This window comes from Leiobunum rupestre, chromosome 3 (assembly GCF_980474605.1).
Source record: "Leiobunum rupestre chromosome 3, qqLeiRupe1.1.hap1, whole genome shotgun sequence".
NCBI classification, from domain to species: Eukaryota; Metazoa; Arthropoda; class Arachnida; order Opiliones; family Sclerosomatidae; genus Leiobunum; species Leiobunum rupestre.
Window position 1 is genome coordinate 76,566,101 of NC_143386.1, and position 23,781 is coordinate 76,589,881.

Genomic DNA, 23,781 nt, shown 5'->3' on the forward strand with positions numbered 1-23,781 from the left:
AGGAAGAGGTCCGGAACTAGAAGAGATCCATAACCCAGTCCGGGCTTAGGCCGCGATATCCCAAGAACGTAGTCCCCGATGTCCCAATAAAAGATGCATAATGCACAACCCAAAAGAGGCGAAATGCCCATCGCGTTTAATTTCAAATGAATCCCAGAATCCAAGAACGTTTTTTCCCGTGATGGAAAAACTATCAGCAGATCGAGTCAACTAAAGGCACCCCTCCAAATCCACTGTCGTCGAAGTATCATAAGCGTGGGCGTGTGTCTTGCGTAATCCGGAACCCCGTAACCCGGAAGCTCCCGTCACCCGGAATCCCGTAAATCGAAGAGCAGCCACGAAGAACCAGATATTCGAGACATCAAGAAAATGAGCCAGCGAAAAGAAGACCAAATCCCATGACAGCGAAACCGTAACGTTGAAAATTTCCTTGAAAACCCCCCCTTACTATCCCCTTAAACGAAAAAACTACGTTTAAGAATATACGCTAATCCACGACAGGTTAAAAGATTGAGTCTAGAGCCCTTAAAACCCTGTTAAATCAATACTCCCCAATAATTCCTTCAATATCAAGTTAAGAGTGTTTTGTCAATATCCTGTCCCAAGAACGGGAAAAGCCCCGTGTCGAGAGCCCCGAACAATACCCCTTTATTCCAACCCGTATAAAAGCCAAACCCCCAACCCCAAAAGTATCTTAACAGATTTTTACCTCGCCACCAGTATAGTTTTGAGCTCTCCCCAATAATTTTATTAAATCTTAGTAATAGTAAATTTAAGCGCTTAACGCAAGTTTCTCTCTCTATTTTATTTAATCGCCCCCATTGTTAAGCGTTATTACCACAATCATGGCCACCAGGTATCCCGAGGATACACCAGATTTGAGTAAGAAGAGATCCCATTTTTAACTTTTTGTTCATTTTGTTGATCTTTTGTGTTATTTTATATATCAATAAAGACATTTTAATCGAGAATTTCATTGAGTATCCTAATCACTGTCCGCTATCATCTTCTTTCTTTTACTTATTGCCATCAACGCACTGCTACGTATCGTAAATAAGAATCGATATAGGCGCGGGGCGAAGGTCGTAATAGTGGCCGAGCTAAAGTCCTTTTAAAATATCTGGTAGCCCAGTTTGTAGTTTCTTTTGTACGACGCCATTACTCGATAGTTTGGAATCGGTCACCATAAAGTCCATAATGCGTTCTACACAAACGTTAAAGATTATAACATAGTAATCTCTAGTATTGCTGATAATATATCATAAGAGTAAGTATTTTATTAAAAAACTGTTGGATTTTTTAAATGATTTTAACTCAATTTTTTTAATGTGTCTTTTACAGAGGTAGGAAGAAAATATGTTTGATCAAAGTCTATTCATTTTGAACCTGTACATGTTTCAATTTAACTTTTATAAGTTTATTATTCATTACTCTCACTGAACGGTTCGCCTTAAGCTTTATTTCATTTTGTTATATTTTATATATTGGATTTGGAATTCCAAAAGTAAGATTTGCGTTGAATTCTCCGAATGTTAGGGAAGGTTCGCTGTTTTTAAAGTTCATTTTAGACCTGTACATGTTTCAATTTAACTTTTTAAGTTTATTATTCATTACTCTCACTGAGTGGTTCGCCTAAAGCTTTATTTTATACTGTGATAATTTATATAGTTAAATTGTAATTCCAAAAGTAAGATTTGTGTTGAATTCTCCGAATGTTAGGGAAGGTTCGCTGTTTTAAAGTTCATTTTGGACCTGTACATGTTTCAATTTAACTTTTTAAGTTAATTATTCATTACTCTCACTGAGTGGTTCGCCTAAAGCTTTATTTTATACTGTAATAATTTATATAGTTAAATTGTAATTCCAAAAGTAAGATTTGCGCTGAGTTCTCCAAAACTAAGGAAGGTTCGCTGTTTTTAAAGTTCATTTTGGACCTGTACATGTTTCATTTTAACTTTTTAAGTTTATTATTCATTACTCTCACTGAGTGGTTCGCCTAAAGCTTTATTTTATACTGTGATAATTTATATAGTTAAATTGTAATTCCAAAAGTAAGATTTGCGTTGAATTCTCCGAATATTAGGGAAGGTTCGCTGTTTTTAAAGTTCATTTTGGACCTGTACATGTTTCAATTTAACTTTTTAAGTTTATTATTCATTACTCTCACTGAGTGGTTCGCCTAAAGCTTTATTTTATACTGTGATAATTTATATAGTTAAATTGTAATTCCAAAAGTAAGATTTGCGTTGAATTCTCCGAATATTAGGGAAGGTTCGCTGTTTTTAAAGTTAATTTTGGACCTGTACATGTTTCAATTTAACTTTTTAAGTTTATTATTCATTACTCTCACTGAACGGTTCGCCTAAAGCTTTATTTTATACTGTGATAATTTATATAGTTACATTGTAATTCCAAAAGTAAGATTTGGATAGATATTAAAATTAAGCTTCGAGAAACAGTTATTTCTAGAGTACATTTTTCATTCAATAGTCTTAATTTTGTTTAAGGAATAGTATTAAATGGCTTAGTTTTATTTTGCTTCTGATTTAAAAATTAATTTTATTGTTTTTTACATTTGTATAAGGAAGTTTATTTAATTTTTAATAGTTTAGTTCGAAATTTTTTTTGTTATATAACAATTAAATAACTATATAAGTTTTGTAATTTATATGTTAACTGCTAATACTTGCAGAGTTCGTGTTATTACAATCAAATTGTATACTTGTTGGTGGATTTTTCCGTTATCTTGTATTTTAATGTTTTTAATTAAATTTTAATATCAAGTTTGGCTTTTTAAATTATTTGTTCAGAATACGATATCCAATGAACGTCCTAGTTTCATCCCTATTGAGCCATGATTGAACCAAATTAAAGGCCCAAAGACATTTCTAGGTTTTATAGAAAGACATCCAGGGGACGACCGCTGTAATCGCCGTTGGACGTCCGAAAACTCGTCCCCGGGACGTACTACGGCTATAGACAAACCGGACATTTGGACGTCCTTTGACGTCCAACCGAAGTCAACCCCGGATTTTGGGATGTCCTACGGACGAAGGCAAGATCCGAGTGTGACGTCTATCGGATGTCCATAGGACGTGTTTGTGTTTGCTGGGCGCGCGTTCACCTTAATGAAAAAAGAAAAATGGAACGTTCTGCTCTTTATGTAGCATGTAGCATAGCCAAATCCGCTGCTGGCCTATATAGAAATTGAAATTTCGAAACACCCGCTCCACCAACAGAATCAAACCGTGTAAAATTAGAAATGGAAAGATAAACAATGAAATTTACCAATATTACATTCAAGACCTTTTTTTCTATTTCCATAATATTCAATCACTCCGTGGTCACATAGAAGACATCCGTAGCGATCCGCTGATTTTAAGTTCCAACGTTCTTTGTATAGTTGAAACAAGGGGTAAAAAAATATGATAACTTACAATTAACCGACTTTACTTACCCGAAAACATCGTTCAAAGGACAGCTTATGGTTCTATTATCTATACGAAAAGTTCAGTGACTAGTTTCTCTTTAACAACGAAAGCTTTACGCCCATCACAAAACTGGCATATCGAAAGACTCTGGTTTGATTGTTTACTCGGGGAACAAAAAACGTCTATTTTTTCATATATAAATCACCAAATGCTAGTCTAGACATACTTTTAGAAGATCGATTTATAACTTTAAAAGAAAAATACAATAGCTCATTTTCAACAGCTGTAATAGGGGATTTCAACGTTAACTACCTTGTAAGCTCAAATATATTGTTGAACTTTTTTAAGAAATTTGGAATGAAAATGATGTCCCAATTAACTGCCCTCCCATCGACAGATGAAAATACGCAAATCGATTTGGTTTTCGCAAACGATCTCTTCTGTGATAAATATTTCGCTTGTTTTAGAGAATCAACGTGTTCCTACCATAAATCTATTTGTATTTTTTGAAAATATTACAATAAACAATTTAAAGAATAATTGACTTTGGGTTTTCGTTATATAAACTTATAAACTCATTTACAAATAAACATTAAAACCAATTTACGGCAATTTCTCAAAACCAGTTTCACTACGAACTAAAATGAGAAACTTAGGCATAAGAAGGGGTGAAAATATATTTATATATAGGCCAGCAGCGGATTTGGCTATGCTACATGCTACATAAAGAGCAGAACGTTCCATTTTTCTTTTTTCATTAAGGTGAACGACCACGCAATTGTAGGTATCTCCTTGACTTTTATGTACAGTCATCGCTTCTGCCACTTGTAAAGGGTATTGTTTTCTTGTGACGGGCAGGTATTTTTGTTTTAAAGCACGAGAAAATGACCTTGAAACTTTATCGATTGGAGTCCAAGACGGGTCCGCTTTGACGTTACGTATTAAACCCAAGCTAATATTTCTCAATTGTGATCGAACATTTTTGTCGTCAAATTTCATCCATACTCTCAAAGGGATATGTGTTGTCAAATTGGTTGAACTTCTTTGCGTTCCGTAATCAATTTGTTTTAATCTTCGTTGATAGCAAAATTCCCCTTTTATATTGGAGTATTTAGGTGATCTTCGTTTATAGAAAAAGTCCTCTTTGTAGGCAGAGAAATTCTAGTAGTAATATATATTTTTTAAATTATAAAAGATAAACGTCAATTTTCAGAGAAAATTCTTAACCCACCTTGGACCATCGAGGTTAACGTACTCCCCTTTTCGTACAGAGTAAGAAATTACTGCCCTTCTCAAGTCAGGACTCGCTTTCCATGAATTGTAGGCTGCCACAAAGGCACTTTGAGCGTTAACATACGTTTTAAAAACTCCGTTGTGGCGTAAAGCATAAGAAAGCATAGTGACATTAACTTGATTGATATATCCAAACGCAGCGGTTCGAATAATTGGTCATTTTCTTGAATAGTTTTCTTGTAAAAAAGCTCTTATTTCGCTGGGCCAGTCATTTTCACAAACGTATCTACGTAGGACTTGCCAAGGGTTCACTTCACCACCACGCATTATTTCAACTCGACAGTTGATTTCGCTTGAAACTAAAGAAATTCGAAACTAAATCCAAACGTTCAATAGAAAAACGGCGGAAGGGGTGGGAAATGGCCCGCACGTGGTTTTAAAACCAAAACTAAAATTAACCGGCCAATAGGAAAACGGCAGAAGGGGTGGGAAATGGCCTTCGCGAAAGGGGTTGCCCGCTTCGAGAACATTTCATGGATCGGGAAGGCTTTTGTTGGCAAACCTGTAAACGTTTGAATATATTTATATATTCGTTTCTCGACAGCGTTGGCAAAGGTACCGATGGAATTCACGCTACGGCAGTCGGGGACAGCGCGCTTTTCTTCTCGGCGATTTCTACCTCCTCTTCCCGCGAAGATAAGCTTGATATCGAGGGGAACTACTACTACTACTACTATTTCTCCTACACCTACACCGCACCCAGAGCAATACTTTCTCCCCCCCTTTAGGGAGGGGGGAAAAAGTAAAAACAAGGAAATGGAATGAAGCCATCATTAAATGGTGTATGTAAGTAGTATAGGACCGTCTTCCTGGATACGCGGGGGACGCTGCTTGCTTTCCCTACATGTCCACAGCCGCCTAGTGGTGAAGCATTGATAATATTAAACTTTCATCAGTTATCTTTATGGAAGACCCCTTTTGTATAAACAATAGCATTGACAATGTTATAATCATCAGTAATCTTTATGGAAAAACCCTTTAAACAACAAAGCTTAGTATATGATCACGCGACGCGGCTTTAATCATTATTGAACCATATAGGGAACCCATTGACACACGATTTTAGGGTTATTGATATGTCACGCTTGATGTGTAATGCACAATTTTTACATGCAAATTTTACGGACTTTAACCCGAAGAAATATGCTCCAAAATAACATTCTATGGTTATAAAAATTTACAAACTTTGCGCCGTTATGTTTTGTTAACGTAAACAATTTTTCCCGCGCATCCTTATAAAAGAGGTAGACCAAAGGTTATATGTTCGGTAATATCAAATTAATACATAGTTTTGAGGCATTTACAATGTCATAATAATAATCAGTTGGGCTCATACCAAATGCGACGTTTTAGGTATATGGTAATAAATATCAAATCCCTTAGGAACAACTTGTTTAAAAGAGTCAAAAACCAAGCTTGAACATGATCTAACGTAAATATGGCGCTTCTAAAACGAATAAATTTCCTAAAATTACCCGTTACAAAGATGGCCACGCTTGACAAGTAATACAAACTTTACCCCGTTATGTACTATAAGCGTAAATATGAACATGTTGGCAAGCCAAAATATACTTCTCCTCGGAAGAATTGTCCCTAGTGGTATTAATTTCTCGAGATAACCCTTAAAGATATATCTCCGCAATTTAGGGTTATTTGTTAAAAATGTTATCCCAGTGCTATCCCGCCCGGTATAAAATTTTAATTATTATAAAAATAATTGAGACGAAAACGACCAATTTTAATTTATTCAGAATATCATAAGTTAAGTAGTTACAACAGTAGGTTAGACGTACTATAACAATGCACAATTGAATTAAACCCTTTTACAGAACAAGTTTATCAGTTAAATATAATACGAAGCAAATTTTAATGAAATAAATATCTACAGAGGCTTTTAGTTATTTTCTCGCTTACGAAATACTTGCCGCATCTTTAACGCTCATTTTATTTCAACACTCGCCCTTGATGAAGATACCGTAGATATCAGGTAGTGGACGACTCGTCCACTTCCTGTTAACGTTGTGACACATACCACATGAAAAAGACCAATACCGTCCAATTTTCAATATCATATAATGACTCGCAACCAAGGAAATCATTGACTGCATTAGGAATCGTAGATGTCCAAATATCCACACCAACACAAAATGAATTAACAAGAAGCGAAAAACTTACCATTCACAAAGCACATAAAGTAACTTGACGGAATAGTTAGGGCTCTTTATAAATAAACACAAACGAACCAAATTGATGAACTGCATTAAAGATCTTAATCAGTCGAGAAAACGTTTAAAATAAATTACGAAGTAATGACGACCGAGCTTAAATACACTAGATAAAACGAAATAAATTACAAAAAAACTAACAGATTCTACCCTTTATCTTATCTGCTGACTGCGCTAAAACAAGATTTGACCTTTAAATTTTCTAAAATATTTAGACTTTAACAAGTTCACAAAAATTAAAAAACGAAGTTCAATAAACAATATATACAGATATCGTATTAATCCGTTTAGTAAAAAAACGGCCTTATCATAATGGTTCCTTTACTTTTTTATTTTCCCAAAGGAATGAATGGCTCGCCGGTGAACTATCCGCATTGTAACAATGCGACCCGAGTTCAATTCCTGATCACGATCAAATTTAACATTAAAATAATTATATATTTAATTAAATATAATATTAATTTAATTTATAAATATTTAATTAAATATAATATTAATATAATTTATAAATATTTAATTAAATATAAGATTAATATAATTTATAAATATTTAATTAAATATAAGATTAATATAATTTATAAATATTTAAAATGATGTAGAATAAATTATAGTACCTAACGTTATAACTTTGTAAAGGACATTCGCCAAAGCTGTTTTTTAGAAAAACACCATATATTAACAAGCGTTGGTGGCTGAGTGGTTAGAGTACATCTCTTGAACGAGGCAGACCCGGGTTCGATTCCCGGCCGGCGCCAAAAAATCGGATATTGATACTAAGAAGAATACCGTGTTCAAATGGTGGAAACCCTGCCATTGGACGTTGAGAAGTTGCATAACACTCAGCACTCGGTCCGTACCAAAGTCATTCAGAAGAAGTTGGAGAGAAAACGCCCATACAAACAAAACAGACTCAACATCCACAACCATCGCAACACCGACTCAACATTCACAACCTACACATAAACATTAATATAACGAAATATCCAATCAAACTGAATTAAAAATGTCGCGACGGTGAGTGTTGACCGAAAATAACCAACCAAACCAAACCCAACAGCAAATCGATCCGGTAACGCTCATCGTTAAACTGCGCATGCAGTGAGCCAAGAAACTGCGTACACAGTTATTACCCTTTGCCCCGAAATTTCGACAGACAGACAGACAGACAGACACGGTGAGTTTATAACCCTTCCTAGGAGAGGTAGAAATTAAAGATGGCGACCAAAACACACGCGGAAGAATTTTCACACCAAAAATGACTAGTTTTAAGAGTTCATATAACAACCGCTAAATGAGAGACCACTCGAAACCGCCCTACAAATTGTAACCCGAACAAAATTGTTAAGAAATCATTAAATATGAATCAGTTTTTACCGCGCTTCTTAACGATTACTAAAACACATCTTATAAAACATTATGATATAATTATTTATTATACCTTTAACTCTCAATTCCTTCCGTGCCATAACATGAAGGCTGAAGAACTATTTTCTATGATCACAGACTACGATGTAGAAAAAGGGATAGCTTATAAAGCTAAGAATATATACGCACCCATGAAGGAACCAAGAGATATTTTTTATATATCTGATCATCCACATTTAATAAAAACTGTTAGAAATTGTTTGCCCATAGTGTCCCGGTTGCTTAGAAAGAATGGAAAGCTAATTCTTTGGGGACACGTACAGTGTGCAGAAATTATAGCCTGGTGTACCTAGTTACAAAGACCATGCCACCGGAGGTATATCATCATAGTGCCCTACGCCAGAGTCCACCTAGCCCGGACAGGTGAAAATTCAGCATGGGTAGCAGAACCCTACTACTGATGGTCGCACCTTAGACGAAGCCACCCTACCCAGCAGAAGGTGCAGCAATGGGAGGACCATTTCCCACTTCACACACAGCAGTGGCAAAAAGAGTGGATGCTGTAGCAACTCCAGCCGACACCCTACCTACGTAGGTAAGGAGTCAAACCCTTTGGAGGGAGCTCCTAAAGGGGAACGACGAGCACATAACAGTCCAAGTAACCCGGCAAAGCTGGGACCCCAAAAATCCGGGAAACAGGACCGCAGTGCCCTCATATGGAGGCCCGCCTCCCCACAGCAGGCTACCCAATCCGCTGAGGCAGCCAGTTTGCACGGCCCCTCTCCGTTAGCCGGAGCCGAAGCCCAGTATCCAGCCCACAGTATGTCAGAATTTATAGCCCGGTGAACCAAGTAACAGAGATCATACCACTGGAGGCCTATCATCATAGTGCCCTACGAAAGCGTTCACCTGGCCCTGACAGGTGTTAAAGCCATTATGGGTAGTAGTACCCTACTACTGATGGTCGCACCTTTGACGCAAGCCACTAAACCCAGCAGAAGGTGCAGCAACGGGTGGACCAATTTCCACTTCCCACACAGCAGTGGGATTAAGAGTGAATGCTATAGCAACTCTAGCCGACACCCTACCTACGTAGGTAAGGAGTCAAACCCTTTGGAGAGAGCTCCTAAAGGGGAACGACGAGCACATAACAGTCCAAGTAACCCAGCAAAGCTGGAACCGGAGATCCCGGGGGGACCCCAAAAAGCCGGGAAACAGGACCGCAGTGCCCTCATACGGAGGCCCGCCGCCCCACAGCAGGGTACCCAAACTGCCGAGGCGGCCAGTTTGCACGGACCCTCTCCGTTCGTTAGCCTGAGCCGAAGCTCAGTATCCAGCCCAAACCTGACCGAAGTTGGAGGTTTAGATAGGACCATTTGATCAGAGCTTACATCTCTCAGTGCGCCACCGCCCTTATGGGTTACAAGAGCCGGACCCTGACTCCCCTGTAGAGCCACCAGTTATTGCACACTCCGACCCCTTGAGGGCCATGGGCACACGTACATAAATCTACGTATTTGTACCCCACTGCTCCGCCTTAAGCACTACAGGGGCCTACGAGATTAAACAGGCCGGGACGAATGTGTGCTTTGCGAAACAACGTTCGGCCAGTGAGACAGCCATTATGACTGCCCCACATATAGCAAACAAACGCCCTCATCATGGCCCAACAAAAGGCGACACCATGGGCTGCCCGAAACCCACCCTCGCACAGCTGAGGACTAGAGTGACTTCTTCATCCACTGCAAACTATCCGCCTTAGTAGGTTACAGAATGACGAGTATGGAACACCCATGGGTTCAACTGGGATTGACAATCCTTATTGTACATTTCCTGTAAATCCCAGTTGAGATTTTGTCCGAAACTTACTAGTAACGATATAACATTAGGAAGATTTTACGCCACGAAAGTCAAGCTTGCAACTCAAATTATGAGTTATTCAGTAGCAATGGGAATACAAGAATTATTTGGGGACAAAGCGTCTGAAACAGTCAATTTCATAATTATGTTCAACCGTTAGAAATCTTGGAGAAGGCAGGCGAAAAAGATATGACGACCTAAAACCATATACCTCACTAACGGATTTGAGATTGAAAGTAAATATAATTAGGGGTATTGGGAATTTGAACTTGATTTTATTTTTTTTATTTATAATTACTATAAGTGGTTGGAAGAAGAGTGTCTCGGTTATCTGAAAGATTGGAAAAACGATGCAGATGCATACCCAAATACCTCGACTGAAGGAAAAAATACGATAAAATTAAGTCGTGAGACTTTAGAAGGTATTCATCTAACAGGTAATATCGCATTCTAAATTTAAGAATAGTCATCCGAAATATTTGTTTTTCCTTTTTAGTATATTCTATCGTGGTAGCAGTAAAATTCCTTCTAGGCAGAGGAGCCGAGTTTGTACTGACAGACAAGTTTAACCAGTTCCCTCTCTAAAGGCATTTCGGTAAACACCGAAGAGCGGTGGGTTGCCATTAAGACCCAGATCTACTTATAATGAATACAGGGAACGAAAATTTAAAATCTTAAAACCTGTAATTATAGGGCGCAGGACTGGTAACACTAGAAAATTTTAAAGTTAAAATAAACTTCATTTTCAAATTTAATGTTGAGATTAATATTTCACATTTAACATCGAAATGTTACAAAGTAACAATTAAAAATAAGTTACTTAAAATTAATATTAAAATTTATTATTTCATTTAACAATAAGAACTTTAATTGAGTTTAATATTGTATTTTCAAATTCATTGTCGATACGTATATTTCATAAGGATATTTAAAATTTTACAAAGTAACATTTGGAATAAGTATCACATACTATTTTTAAAGCGTTTGTTCTGCCTCTCTCATTATCTTCAACCCATAATAAATTCCACATTTTAACAACTTCCTCCTTTTCTAGTTTTTCTTTGATTTGTTTTCCTAAATTTATTTTCAATAAGAACAGATGGCTTAAAAGTAGGTTCAGTTTCCTTATATATCAGATCGAAAAATTGATAAGCCTTAGACATTAATGTTATTAAACCTCCTCTGCTTAATTCTTTAGTTTTGAGCAAAGTATAGTTTTGATTTCTCAGTTTTCTTTTTAAATGGGAAAATCTCATGATTTTCAGGAATTGTTTTAGTGGATATATAAAAAGGATCTTCGGTATCTGTACTCTACGAATAAAAAGTTCTAGAAGTACTTAATGTATTCAATACGTAAACTAACCAGCAAGTTTGTTATACCACAATAATTTGGTAATGGAAAAGGGTGAGATTTGGGCGGTCCTTTTCCTCCAACAAAATGCTTTGAGCACACATAATCTGTTTTCTTTATTAAATCACTCCTAAATGAAACATTAGTTTGATCTATTTTTAGGCTTTGGGAAGGGCAAAAATATGATTCCATACATAAACGCTTCTTAAGCTTTCCTAGTGCTACTTGGGCAATCAAGGTAACAACATTTTTTATGATAAACCATTTTAAATGAATATTTTTTCCTAAAAGCAAAAGCGCAAGCCCTTGGAGAACCGCTAGCCCAAGGCCTAATAATATCTTCAGTTAAATTAAAAAATTTCGATAAACGGAAATCGACAGAGGGATACGATGCGCGTAGTCAAGGAAATCGCGATGCGCGTTGTAGATTCGCCATCTCTCTGGCGCTCGCACGAAAACATGCTTAAAACTTAACCGCCACTCCCGGTATAGTTCCTCCAAGGTCTGCCGACGTCGAGAGAGCTTTCAAATTATCAAAGAGTGAGAAAGGCAAGTCTGTCGTTGGAACACGTTGCCGATACCTTGACGTACTCGGAATACAGAACTAATCAAATAAAAATGATATTGGAAAGCTAAAAATAAATGCAGACAAATATTTGTTTTGATGAAATAATTGTTGGATTGTTATGCAACTTGTAAATCAACATTTCCAAAATAATGAGAATAAATTATGACTAATTTCCCAAAATACCCTAGCAGCTCCGTAGTTCTATAAGTAACATAATACTAACAAATATGCCACTGTACCTTTGCAGCTTACAAAATTCTTTAATGGTTTGTTGCCCATTAAAAAAAGAACTGTAAAAGATGAAAACGCCCCTAGTAGCACAAAATCACTGGACCGGCGCTGGTGAAATTGTGTCGGCCAGCAGTGTCGGCGCGGCAGCGGTCAGCAATCGGAAATGTCCTACCTGGCCAACAGGTGGATTTGGTGTTGGGCTTCCCACAATTAACCAGCATATTCCCAACAATGAGACCTATATTCTTCCGACCATTGGGCCTACACGTACGCATCTATTGGGCCTACATTTACGCATCTATTTTGCCTACACTAAAGTCCCATTTTCATGCTCGCTGGTAGCGGGTAAAAATCGACAAAATCCGCTTCCGCTACACACTTTTTCACTTTCCGCGTCGATCTGTTTCAAACAGATATTTTAGCTTTATTTTCACGCTTGCGAGTGGCGGATGCGAATTTTGACAATTTTTATCCGCTACCAGCGAGCATGAAAATGGGCCTTTACGCATCTAATTTGCCTACACTTACGCATCTATTTTGCCTACACTTGCGCATCTATTTTTCCTACACTTGCGCATCCACTGGGCCTACACTTATGCATCTATTTTGCCTACACGGTACACGTATATAGTTTATATCGCACATATATTTAGCCTTTATTTTTCCAGCTGTTCAGCCTACATAACTTCGTTAATTACGCTAACGTTAGGGTGACTCTGATGTTACTTTTTCCGGCCTATACATTTGGCCAAAATTTTACTCAGACTTTACAATCATTTAAAAATTCCTCAATTCATTTAAAAATGCCTAATTCTTAGAAGAATCAAAAAATAAATAAAGAAAATAATTTTTTTTATTAATTTTAGACAATTGTTTTATTGTGAGTCTTTAGCGTCATCACATTTTTGCTTTTTACCGCGTCTTTCGCGACCTCCTTTTCTCTCTGGAGCTCCTCTTATGAATTTTTTAAAGTCGAAGCCACAATAAATTCTTAAACTCCCTTGAAGTTTAACTGGATTGCACCTGAATCAAAAAAGCATTTCAGTTTTACTTTGAGTTAGTTTTGCAAATTTTTGTGATAACTTTACCTACTATGAAATTTTTATTTCGGAAAATGCATATTTTTCTCTTGAACAAACCCAGTTGAACTGAAGCACTATTTCATGTGTAATATATTATATAATATATATATATTTATATATAAATATTCTTTTACAGCAGTCTGAGATCTGTTTTCCTCCGCAAGACACGAAAATCTTAATCTGTAAATATCAAGTAAAATATAGTTAACTAAACATTTATGTAACAGTAAATATTGAATGCAACCTACAGCTTTTTTTCTATTTTCTTCACACTCCAGAACTTTCTTAGCAATTTAAGTTCATCGATTGAACTAATTGGCAATTTTGGAAAACCTTCTATTTCCGTCAACTCCAGGCTATTTCCACCATAAGAGTATTATTGAGTATGAAGTCCATTTTCATATTCAAATCTGTTAACACGTGAATCACAGTCCATTTAAATGTTTCGTCACCATCTTCTAGAAATTAAAATAATTATTATAATAAACATGGCCTTTTAGCGATAGCTACACGGCTTTGTTATTACTGTCAACTTAAAAAAAAACACATGATAATCGGAATACATTACATGGTTTACCCGACAGTAGGTAAAAGCCTACCAATGGCTTTGCTTTGTTGAAACATTTTTGACATGACAGCTTTACTTATCGGCTGGGAAGTTCATGAGCTACCCTGTTCCAAAGTTTGAAAATAAAAGTTTTGGTCAGTGCCGCCTTAAAAGTTTTAAATCTTTTCAGTGTTAATAACAGTATTATTTGTAAATAAAATTGTGCATATAATTATGCATAAATAATTATTTAAAAAAATAAAATAACCATAATCTTGTTTAAATTAATTGAAAATTTTTATCCACATTTAAAAACTTAAGGCTTTGCACCCCTGTATGTATATGGTAATAGCTAAATTATACAACTTTCTTTCATAAATAATTAATCATTCTGGATCAATTAGTATCTTACATATTTAATGTAAGATATCACATAGTACTAACTATTACTACTAAACATTTTTATTAAAGTTTATGGTTCATTTGGTTGAGCTGCTTTTAAAAATGTGTACATTGTTTATTAAAATAACCATTATCTTTTTAAATTAATTTTATTTATTTTTTAAAAACTTATGCAGAGCTGCAGTATCAAAAACTCCCAGTAAATTAACTATATAGTATCAATTATTATTATTATTATTAAGTATTTTAATCATTGTTAACTATTGTCAACTATTAAGGGCTTTACCGTTTAATAAAATTTTGAAATTGGCGGCTTAAAGATAAAAATTAGTATGATGCATCTCTCATAGGCTATGGTTGGTTATAAAAATGTATGTTTTTAGAGATAAATTACTAATACCATATTTAAGTTAATTATTAATGAACAGTTTAAACGCGTTTCGAGATTTTTTTAAGCTAAATATTTCGCGGAATAATTTATTAAAAATCAGCCCTCTAGCAAAAGACGGCGCAAGCACCGTTACTCGAAAGAAAAGTAAACAAACGAACACGTGGTTTTCAGAAGATGTCATTTGCCCAGGTTGTTTGTCAGTAAGTAGGAATAATAATATCAATTCCATTTCTAATATAAATCATTAGGAGCTTTACAAACTAAGTAATTATATTTTTAGATTTAAACAAACTAGAGTATAGTAAAGGATATGATCTAAGGAAGTTGTGTAAAAACAAACTTTGAGCTTTTTCTTTCTACCGATATTGAAAAGGTAGGTTGTGGTTCAATGGAATGTTTTTATAACTAAATATACCTGTATATGTGAATTTATAAGTGGTTGTTGTTTATTTACCAAATTTTATTAATTATAATTCTGATTAGTGTCATATTTAAAACATGGTTTCTAACGGTGGTCTGTCATTATTCAGTATCTTGTTTTCAAAGATGCAATCTATGATGAACTAAGAGTCAAAATGCCTAATGATCTTCAAAACAGTCAGTTTATTGGTATAATATCAACAGTGTCATTGAACAAATTACACCCAAGGAATTAAACAAGAGATACGATGGGCTTGACTATAAAAGAATTTACTTTGATGTGTTTACCGTTATTAATTAAGCCATACGTATGTAATTGTAATAATTTTCTTTTAAGTGGTTAGCGTGTACCATTAAGCATAGGCCAAAAAACTAATAGCATTTCAAATTATGTTAATACCAGTCGAATGGAATCGAAAGTTGATAAGACTTATGACGAAGCGTAAAATAAAGATTTTATGGTAATTAATTATTGAGCAATTTTGGTTTAATTTTCATTTTATTACAATTAGTTTCATAACACCTCCGACGTATCTTTTGGCAGTATTCTTGGATGGCAAAGATAGGATGCTGTAACGTCTAGGGTAGTTGTAAACTTTTGGATAAGGAATGTTCCATGTAACGCATTGCCTAACGGAAACTTCATTTCATGTAGGGCGCTTTTTGTTGTAGTTGCAAACTAGGTAATAATAATAATAATAATCAGCTAGGTTTTACAAGAAAATAGCTTCATCGTTTCCTTCGTCAGCGTCAGTCATTAGTCGTTGAGCCTTCTTATTAACTGATATCATTCAAAATATTGCAATATTTTAGAAAAACGAACTATTTGATTCGAAAACTTTACTTTTAATAGTGAAATGGTGGAATTTTTCTATTAAAATTCGCAATAATTCTTCCATAACAATTCAAAATAACTCCAAAGTTAAATCGACCACCATTGAAAAGCTTTAAAATACCGCTGAAATATTTAAATTTAGGGTGGGCTCGACAACGCCTCTAGCGGAGATTTCTCACTGTCGCGAAAATACATAGGATGATAATTCTCAGAGCGCACGCGGAGCAAGCGCGTGCAGGGGGCCGTGGTATAGGAAAGATAATCACTTGATCATTAGAGATGTGGGTATAAGAAATATTTCGCTGGTCTGCTTGTATCTTGGATAAATTATTTTACAAGCTTTTTGCCGCATCATTGTTATCGAAATATACTATTGTACATAAATGGTAATTTTTAGATAAGCATTCTGGCAAGGTTATTAATTCTCTATTTTTAATCAATATTACATTACGAAACTGATCTGTAACAACATTTTCCCTTGTTCAGTTTTCATACATGCTAAAAACATTTTTAATTTCACATATAAAAAAAGGAAATTAATTAGGTGATAACTCATTACGAGTACTAATTTGCAAAATAAATCTGCACGAGCTAGTTACAACTACGTAGCCGAGCTGCAGACGCCTATCCAAATCATAGATATAAGAAACTTATATAAAGGTCTAGATAAAATATTTCAGAGGGAGTGAATACGGAGGTGACAGCTAGCAGAAACGCGTAATTTCTGCAGACTATCCTTATAAGACGCTATCTATCGGTAAGAAAGTTCGTGCTATCGTCGCGAGAGCCATTGTCTTCTGCTTAAAAATGATACTAAAAGTCACCAACAGATGGTGTCTTAAGACTACGGTCTACGGAAAGGTCAAGCACTTAGTACTAAAATGCTAAGAGAGCTCGCGCTCTTGGTCACGTGCCTTCCTCGATGTCTGCTAGGTGTCAATTCCGTATTTTATGTTAGGCTTGGGACGCCCCGAAATTTATCTAGACCTTTATATACATTTCTTATATCTATGATCCAAATAATATAAAGCTTTATTCCTATCGGACTGAAAATCCACGCCAGAAATAAGCTTTTCACTTGAAAAATAAGGTGCCGTATCAGGCAATGTAGCCTTCCTCGTATTTTGGTCTTTCTCTTTCTAGTTTTGGATCATACAGCCAGCCCTAGTATTTTATCCATGGTTAAATACGCGTGATTTTAAAAATTGGTTTAAATATTTCGATTAGAATAGAAAAATTTCAGAACTAAACACGCGTACTCCTTTACAATTTAAAATTTTCTCAGTTTACTGTTACAGTTTCAAGGCTCAAATTTAAGGGAAGGGTTTTTAAAATATATAAAAGCTGAGGAAAATTGATGGAAATTATTTTAGAAATATATTTCGCTTTTGAAAATTCCAAAAACAAAACTCTTTAAACCTAAAACATTTTCTATATCTGCGCCTTTATAGATCTCAATTACTCCCCCTTAAATCAACCTTTCAACTGCTTTGATAAAAGCATTTTTTATTTAATTTGATCTGTCATTGTACTGAAATGGCCTAATCTACTTGCGCATTTTACTGGTAGCTTCCTTAATGGGTTTTACGGGCTTATAAAGAAATTTGTAAAAATGGTAGACATGGGCAAAGGTAGGAAATCGTAGTTTTCAAGCTAGCAGTTTTTACAAGTGAGGAATTAAATGAGATTGATGTAGAACTGGTTTATGGTTACGAAGCTCTTTACCATATTTCATGGCCAAAACTTGGTACTGTTTTTGACCTTGCCACTAAGATATGTCAATATGAGAACGATAATCACAAAGTGGATTTCAAAACAATATTGTAAGAAGGGGTGCCCAAATATTAAATTAAATAGACATCTACTTAAAATATTAAAATTGTTTTTTTAGGTCGAAACCACTTTTGACTGATGGTGGGTGGATTGGCGCCCTCTGATTTTTTTAACACGGTTTTCGTGAAGAAATTGAAAGGAAAGCTATAACTCATTTCTTTATCATTCAATACAAAGTAAGAATTACACACTGCAAATATAGATTTTTAATCACAACAAAATTTGTTACAATTAAAATAATTAAACGAACAAAAATTCAATCTCTAGCTTTAAATAATACACGATTATTTAATAAGGCGAGAATTGAAATGGGCATCTGAACTTTATCCTGGTTGAGGAATCGAATTTGGTATTTCTGAGAAATTTGACTTATATACGAGAAAATGATAAGTTTTCCAACAGATTCACCAGGGCAGCTTCTTCTTCCTGTTCCAAAATCAAAAAGTCAAATTATAAATTAGTACGTCCAATAAACTCTGCGTTAACGGCTCAAATACTAATATTTAAGCATGTTGACGAGTGCTTTATTTAAAAACAAGCAAGTGAATTTAAAGAATAAGGTTTACCCTTTCCTTATCTTAAGGACCATTTCTGCTCCTTAATAAGGACAATATTTCTGCAGGATCGGAGTAGAATACGATAGATCGAGTGTAAGGAGAATTTAAAATTTAAGTACAATTTTTGATCATGACGAGAGTGAATAATAATAATAATAATAATAATATTAAGCTTAATGTTTCATTAGGAATTTGAGCGCTTCTATGACCCACAGGATTGGCATCTGCCCAATGAATAAAATATCTCAATATTATTCTTTGGATAAAAAGTATTTCTTACAATTATTCACCCGCATATTCGCTGTAAATTCTGTCTTTTAGCAATATCTCTTCACGCGAGGTACAATTAAGTGGGTCACTAACTTGAAAGTGTAATATTATCTATGGATCCATTACCAAATAGTCTGCTTCGCTCCAGAATTCAACTATAATGCCGATCAAAGTGAAAAATCGGAGGTAGTGTTTTTTGTTGGGTCAAAACCAATCGCTATGCATTACTGCTTTTATTGTTTTCAGCAGATGACGCATTCGGCGAATTTGGCTTGTTTATCTTAATTCAGCTGACAGTATCTACCAAATTTACAAACGTATAGGGATAGAAGGGCCTTCGATTCTGTACCTTGTGTAAATATTTGAGAAGTATCTTCTGGTTGCTTCCTCAGAGTAATAATTTGTTTGCGCAATGTAACCGATAACCCAATTTATTTTTGTTCCGACTAATGCGCTTACGTTTATAGAACCTCTGAAGTCTCCAGGGGATTAGCAACTTTGGCCTCTCGTTATGAGGGATTTTTAGGGCTTTCGCATTTCCTTGAATATTTAGATTGAAGTCGTGCTGTTTATTTATATTTTAAAGAGACTTCTTTGATTGATTTTGTCTAAACAACGTACGACTTTTAGTATTTATTATTTTTTTTTAGTAATTTATTTCATTAACCAATTAACTAGCTTAGATTTAGCCCATTTTGGTCTTTATTTTGGATAAAATTACAAACCATTAGACGCAAGTGCAAGAAAATTAATTTGGTTAATGTTGGTTTATTTTTTATACATTTTATAAACTGTAAGAATTATCCAATTCGTTTCAACTACAACTACTTTCTTTATAAAAGTTAAGACCTACTTTACCACCCGCGGTGTGGAACCTATAATAAAGTAGTCGCAAATTCTTAAAATGTTGTAATAAATGTTGTTTTTAAATATTTAATAGTATTTAATAGTATTTTTTTATTCCTGGATAAATTCGTGTGACAACACCTCCACGACTATTAAAAAAAGTGATTTGCAGAACTTATTGAATTAAAGATCCGTGAGTAAACTTACCTAGACCAAAAACGAGCGAGTAATCAGCGAGGGAATTAAATTTTTTGCCATCTTCAGTAATAAATCTCTCTGGTCTGAACACTTCGGGATCTCCATATAATTCCTTACTTTCGCGGATTGACGAGAACAACAGCAGGACGTTAGAACCTTTCGGTATGTCGTAGTTTCCAATCCTTTCATCTTCCAGAGCTCTATGATTGAATTGAACAAATTGATTATCGTTTGCTTGCACAAAATCTCATTTCGGGAGAAATGGTATTTCGTCGATTTGAGAAAAAAAAAGGGAGAAGTCGACAAAGCTCCCTCGTCAATTTAAATTCTGGGGCGGGTGTTTAAATATTTCCCCTTGTAATGGGAAACATGACGATTTATAACATTAAATGTAATGATATCGGTAAATGATATCTTGTCACCGTTTCCTTTCTATAATTGCTCTGCTTTAGCCGTTATCTATTCGTGATCGAACCGGGATCATGCCGCAATCAATCAGTAGTCATTTTGTTATCGCTTTAATCGTATAAATTCGTCTTCAAAATGAACGGTAAATAGTGCAGCCCTTCGAAGGACGCGCTCAAGCCTGTACGAAACAAACACCGCCTTTATTCAATAAAATAAGTCAAAAATGAAGACGTTCTCGTTTCATTACAGAAGCGTTTGACTCGTGAAAAACTTTCCATACAGAATTCATTATAACATTTTTCGAATATCAACGTGCAATGCCATATAATATAATTTCGTCCAGTGGCATTATAAATGGTTAATCTATTTCTGTTTATTGTACACGGCACAGAAAAAGTCCAATTAAAAATAAAAAGTGAATGACTATTTTAAAATCTTAACGCATCAATTTCGCTAGTCCTTCAACAAACGCGTTTCTATTTCTTATTTGGAACTTAATGTTTCACGTTTATGCAACTTTGGATTCGTGTCACGTTATCCCCCTATTACGTGAAAAAATACCTATTAATATGTCGCGTTTCTTTAAAGCATGGCATTTTTAATTGGATACTAGAAAAGGAACTTATATTTAAGGTGTAGTATTAGTATTTTATCTCTTTCATTTCGACGAATGTATGCGAAGGTTTTACCGTTTAAATAAATAATATACCAAGTGTGGCAATTTTGATTTCGTGTGTTAATAACACCGTGTACAGAAATAAAACAGATAATTTCAACGTACATTAAGTTTTCTTGCAGCGATATAAGGTTATAGTAACGGTAAACCTCCAAGATGAAAGCTTGCATTTGGGGTAGATTGTGTCTGTCGCTCCACTCGGGCAATCTATCTTTGCCCACTACGGAAATCACTTCTTGGTGTATTTTGTCTTGGCTGTTTTGGTGAAGAGCCAACGCTGTATACAGAATTACAAGAGTTCTTTGCGCCGTGTCACCTAGTGCACCACAAAACCCTGTCAAATTTGGAACAATAGTTTCCCCTAAAAAATAACAATGTTAGTCAATTTACATTTAGTCAAATCTATTGGCGACTCGCTGCACGAGATAAGTTTAATTTTTATGTTTAGCTTTTAAAAACAACACCCAAAAATAGAAATGGGCAAATTTATTTGTATAAAGATGAAAATATATTATTTCAGCCGGTCGCAGGGGCAGGACATCAAATTCACAGTATCGTCATCATAACGTAGTGAGAAAATAACGTGTAGCTTGACCCATTCAGCATTGCCTATTTTCGGGGCTAATCAGAGAGACGAGAAGTAATCGGGAAACTTAGCACAAAGCTTGTTTTAGGCTGTATATTAATATGTTCGTGGTAATAGTCCAGGTATTCCAAACTTTGAATTACTCATTTGGACTTCAAATGGTTAAAAACAAGTACTTGTATAGTGACTCTATAACGATCGTTTTCTCCACTATAATTTATCTCCTTACAACCTTTAATACCTGCGATTCATTTTTAATTAGCTTTTTACATTCAATATAAGGTTGGTATGAATTATTTAAATTTTTAATGTTGATTTAACTGCAAAGCTCCTATATTCCTTTATATTTAAATTTCAAGAAATATTTTGTTCAAAAATAGGTTATATCCCTCTAAAGACCGCGATCGTGTGTGAAAACAGTACAATTTTGGCGGAAAAGTGAACTCAACAAAGTTCGTCCAACATTCTGGTGAAGGAGTAAAAAATTTGGTTTCCTTAAAGGCATAGTTTGATAGCTAACAAATATAAAAGCCAGGGGATGGGAACCACTCCACTTTTAATAAAATATAAAAATATTTATAGTTACATACTAGTAAACGTTTTCAAATGAATATTTCTGATTTCCTGAATGTACAAGTCCATAAGATCTTTCGTGTGACCCTCAACAAAGCTCTTCTCGTGCCTTTCTATTTCTTGCCTAAAAATAAAATGCGGGTTATTTAAGCACGTAGAATAATTGCTCCTAATAAATAATCTAGATTTTAAAATTATACGAAACATATGGAAAAATATTTGAAATTTACCGCGCTCAATAAGAAAAGTTATTTAAAAGGATGCTTTTCCAAGAGGCTTTATTTTTTTATTTTGTTAAGAATTGTCAAATGTGTCCTCGACAGGAGAAGGAGATAGTATATGTTTTCAGATATGGTAATATTTATACAATTTAGAGGAAACAGTTAACGTAAATACATTTAAGCAAGTCATACATAATTTTGCTAAGTATTACGTGTTATTAAAAGACCTCTTAAATAATTTCATTAAACGTATTAACGTTTTAGCTCAATACTGATTTAAACTTCATTTAATATTTTCTACCGTTTTTGCAAAACAATTTTCTTGATAAAACCTCGATATATTCCGATATTTAACTTCAATTTCTGAGCCATCACATATTTTTAAATTTCAATTTTCATCCTATAATATACAGATTAATACCCATAATTATGTGAAAAACTCGGAAACACGTTCTACGGATTCTATCGTGTAAACTATGTCTATTGAACATGGATCCTAAAGCTCTCAGTTTCAGAGATCAAGGCTCGGCATTGGTAAGTTTCTGCTTTGACGTTTTTAAATACGATTAATATTATTTCAATAGACGAGGATTGCGAATATTCTTAATTGAAAGGGAGAAGCCCTACAATACCACGAGTTACAATCTCATATCCTTTCTCCGTGTTTTAGATAAAAAAAGAGAGTATAATTAATCTTTGGTAACCTACACCAACATAGGATATAGGTTATCACAAACATCCACGGCCTTCACTGAAACTGAGCTTATCGTTTCAAACTTATACTTGAAGCGCTTCTTACAAGCAATTGCCGGAAAATGACGTATTTTCATTTCAAGATGGAGCTCATTCGGGGCAGTACGGGCGTGCTTTAAGGTCGAATAGCGTTCGTGGATGATACATTATAAAGGGATCAAATCTAAGAAAATGGATTTGCTAATTTACAACTTTAGAAATGAGAACTTACTCTACTTCCACTTCGAGATCTTTGGCAGCTTTGATACCATTTTTAATGATGGAATTAATTCTCGGCAGAACACTTTTCAGTAATGGGTAGTAAAAGATCTTTTTGGTTTCAAAAAAGTAAGGCAGAAAAATTCCCTGGAATTCTTGAACTGTATTTCCAAATTTGGAGTTTGGATCAAATGGAACGTTTGCTATGATTTTACAAACTACACTAACGGCTTCGTAGAGAAAAACTTCACTTAATTTAAGAGCAGTTCCATCGAGATCTGGCATTGTGTTAACGAATCTCGCGACGTGATCTTGAACTTTAGTAGCCCAATCCAATTGCCCTTCGCTTAACGTTCTTGACATGAGTTGCTTAAAAAATTGCCGATGCTCTTTATAATAGACTCTGTCACTAGTTTCAAACACATCTGAAACGTGATAAAGATCTATAGCGTCAAAATTATTAAAATGCTTAGTGCTGTCTGTTATTGAAAAAAATATAAGCGGTAATAACATAAATAAATCAATATTTCTAAAATGTTTGAAGGTTTTTGGGCTGATCCGATTTTTAACTGTTGTTATATATTTGTTAGTCTGAAAAGGTTTAGGGAGACGTGATTTTGTATTTCCCTTTTATAAAACTACAGTGGCGTAGAAAAAGGGG

General features: G+C 34.9%; 1 protein-coding gene across 1 annotated transcript; it reads right to left on the reverse strand.

The window, feature by feature from the left end:
• Positions 1 to 19,618: 19,618 nt before the first annotated feature.
• LOC149954623 (cytochrome P450 1A1-like) lies at positions 19,619 to 23,483 on the reverse strand. The gene is made up of 5 exons (XM_090169994.1): positions 23,134 to 23,483; positions 21,966 to 22,072; positions 20,895 to 21,150; positions 19,715 to 19,905; positions 19,619 to 19,656 (listed from the first exon to the last, which is right to left on the reverse strand). Exons 1-5 carry the CDS (start codon positions 23,481 to 23,483, stop codon positions 19,619 to 19,621), a joined length of 942 nt encoding a protein of 313 aa, XP_090026120.1.
• Between the last annotated feature and the right edge of the window lie 298 nt (positions 23,484 to 23,781).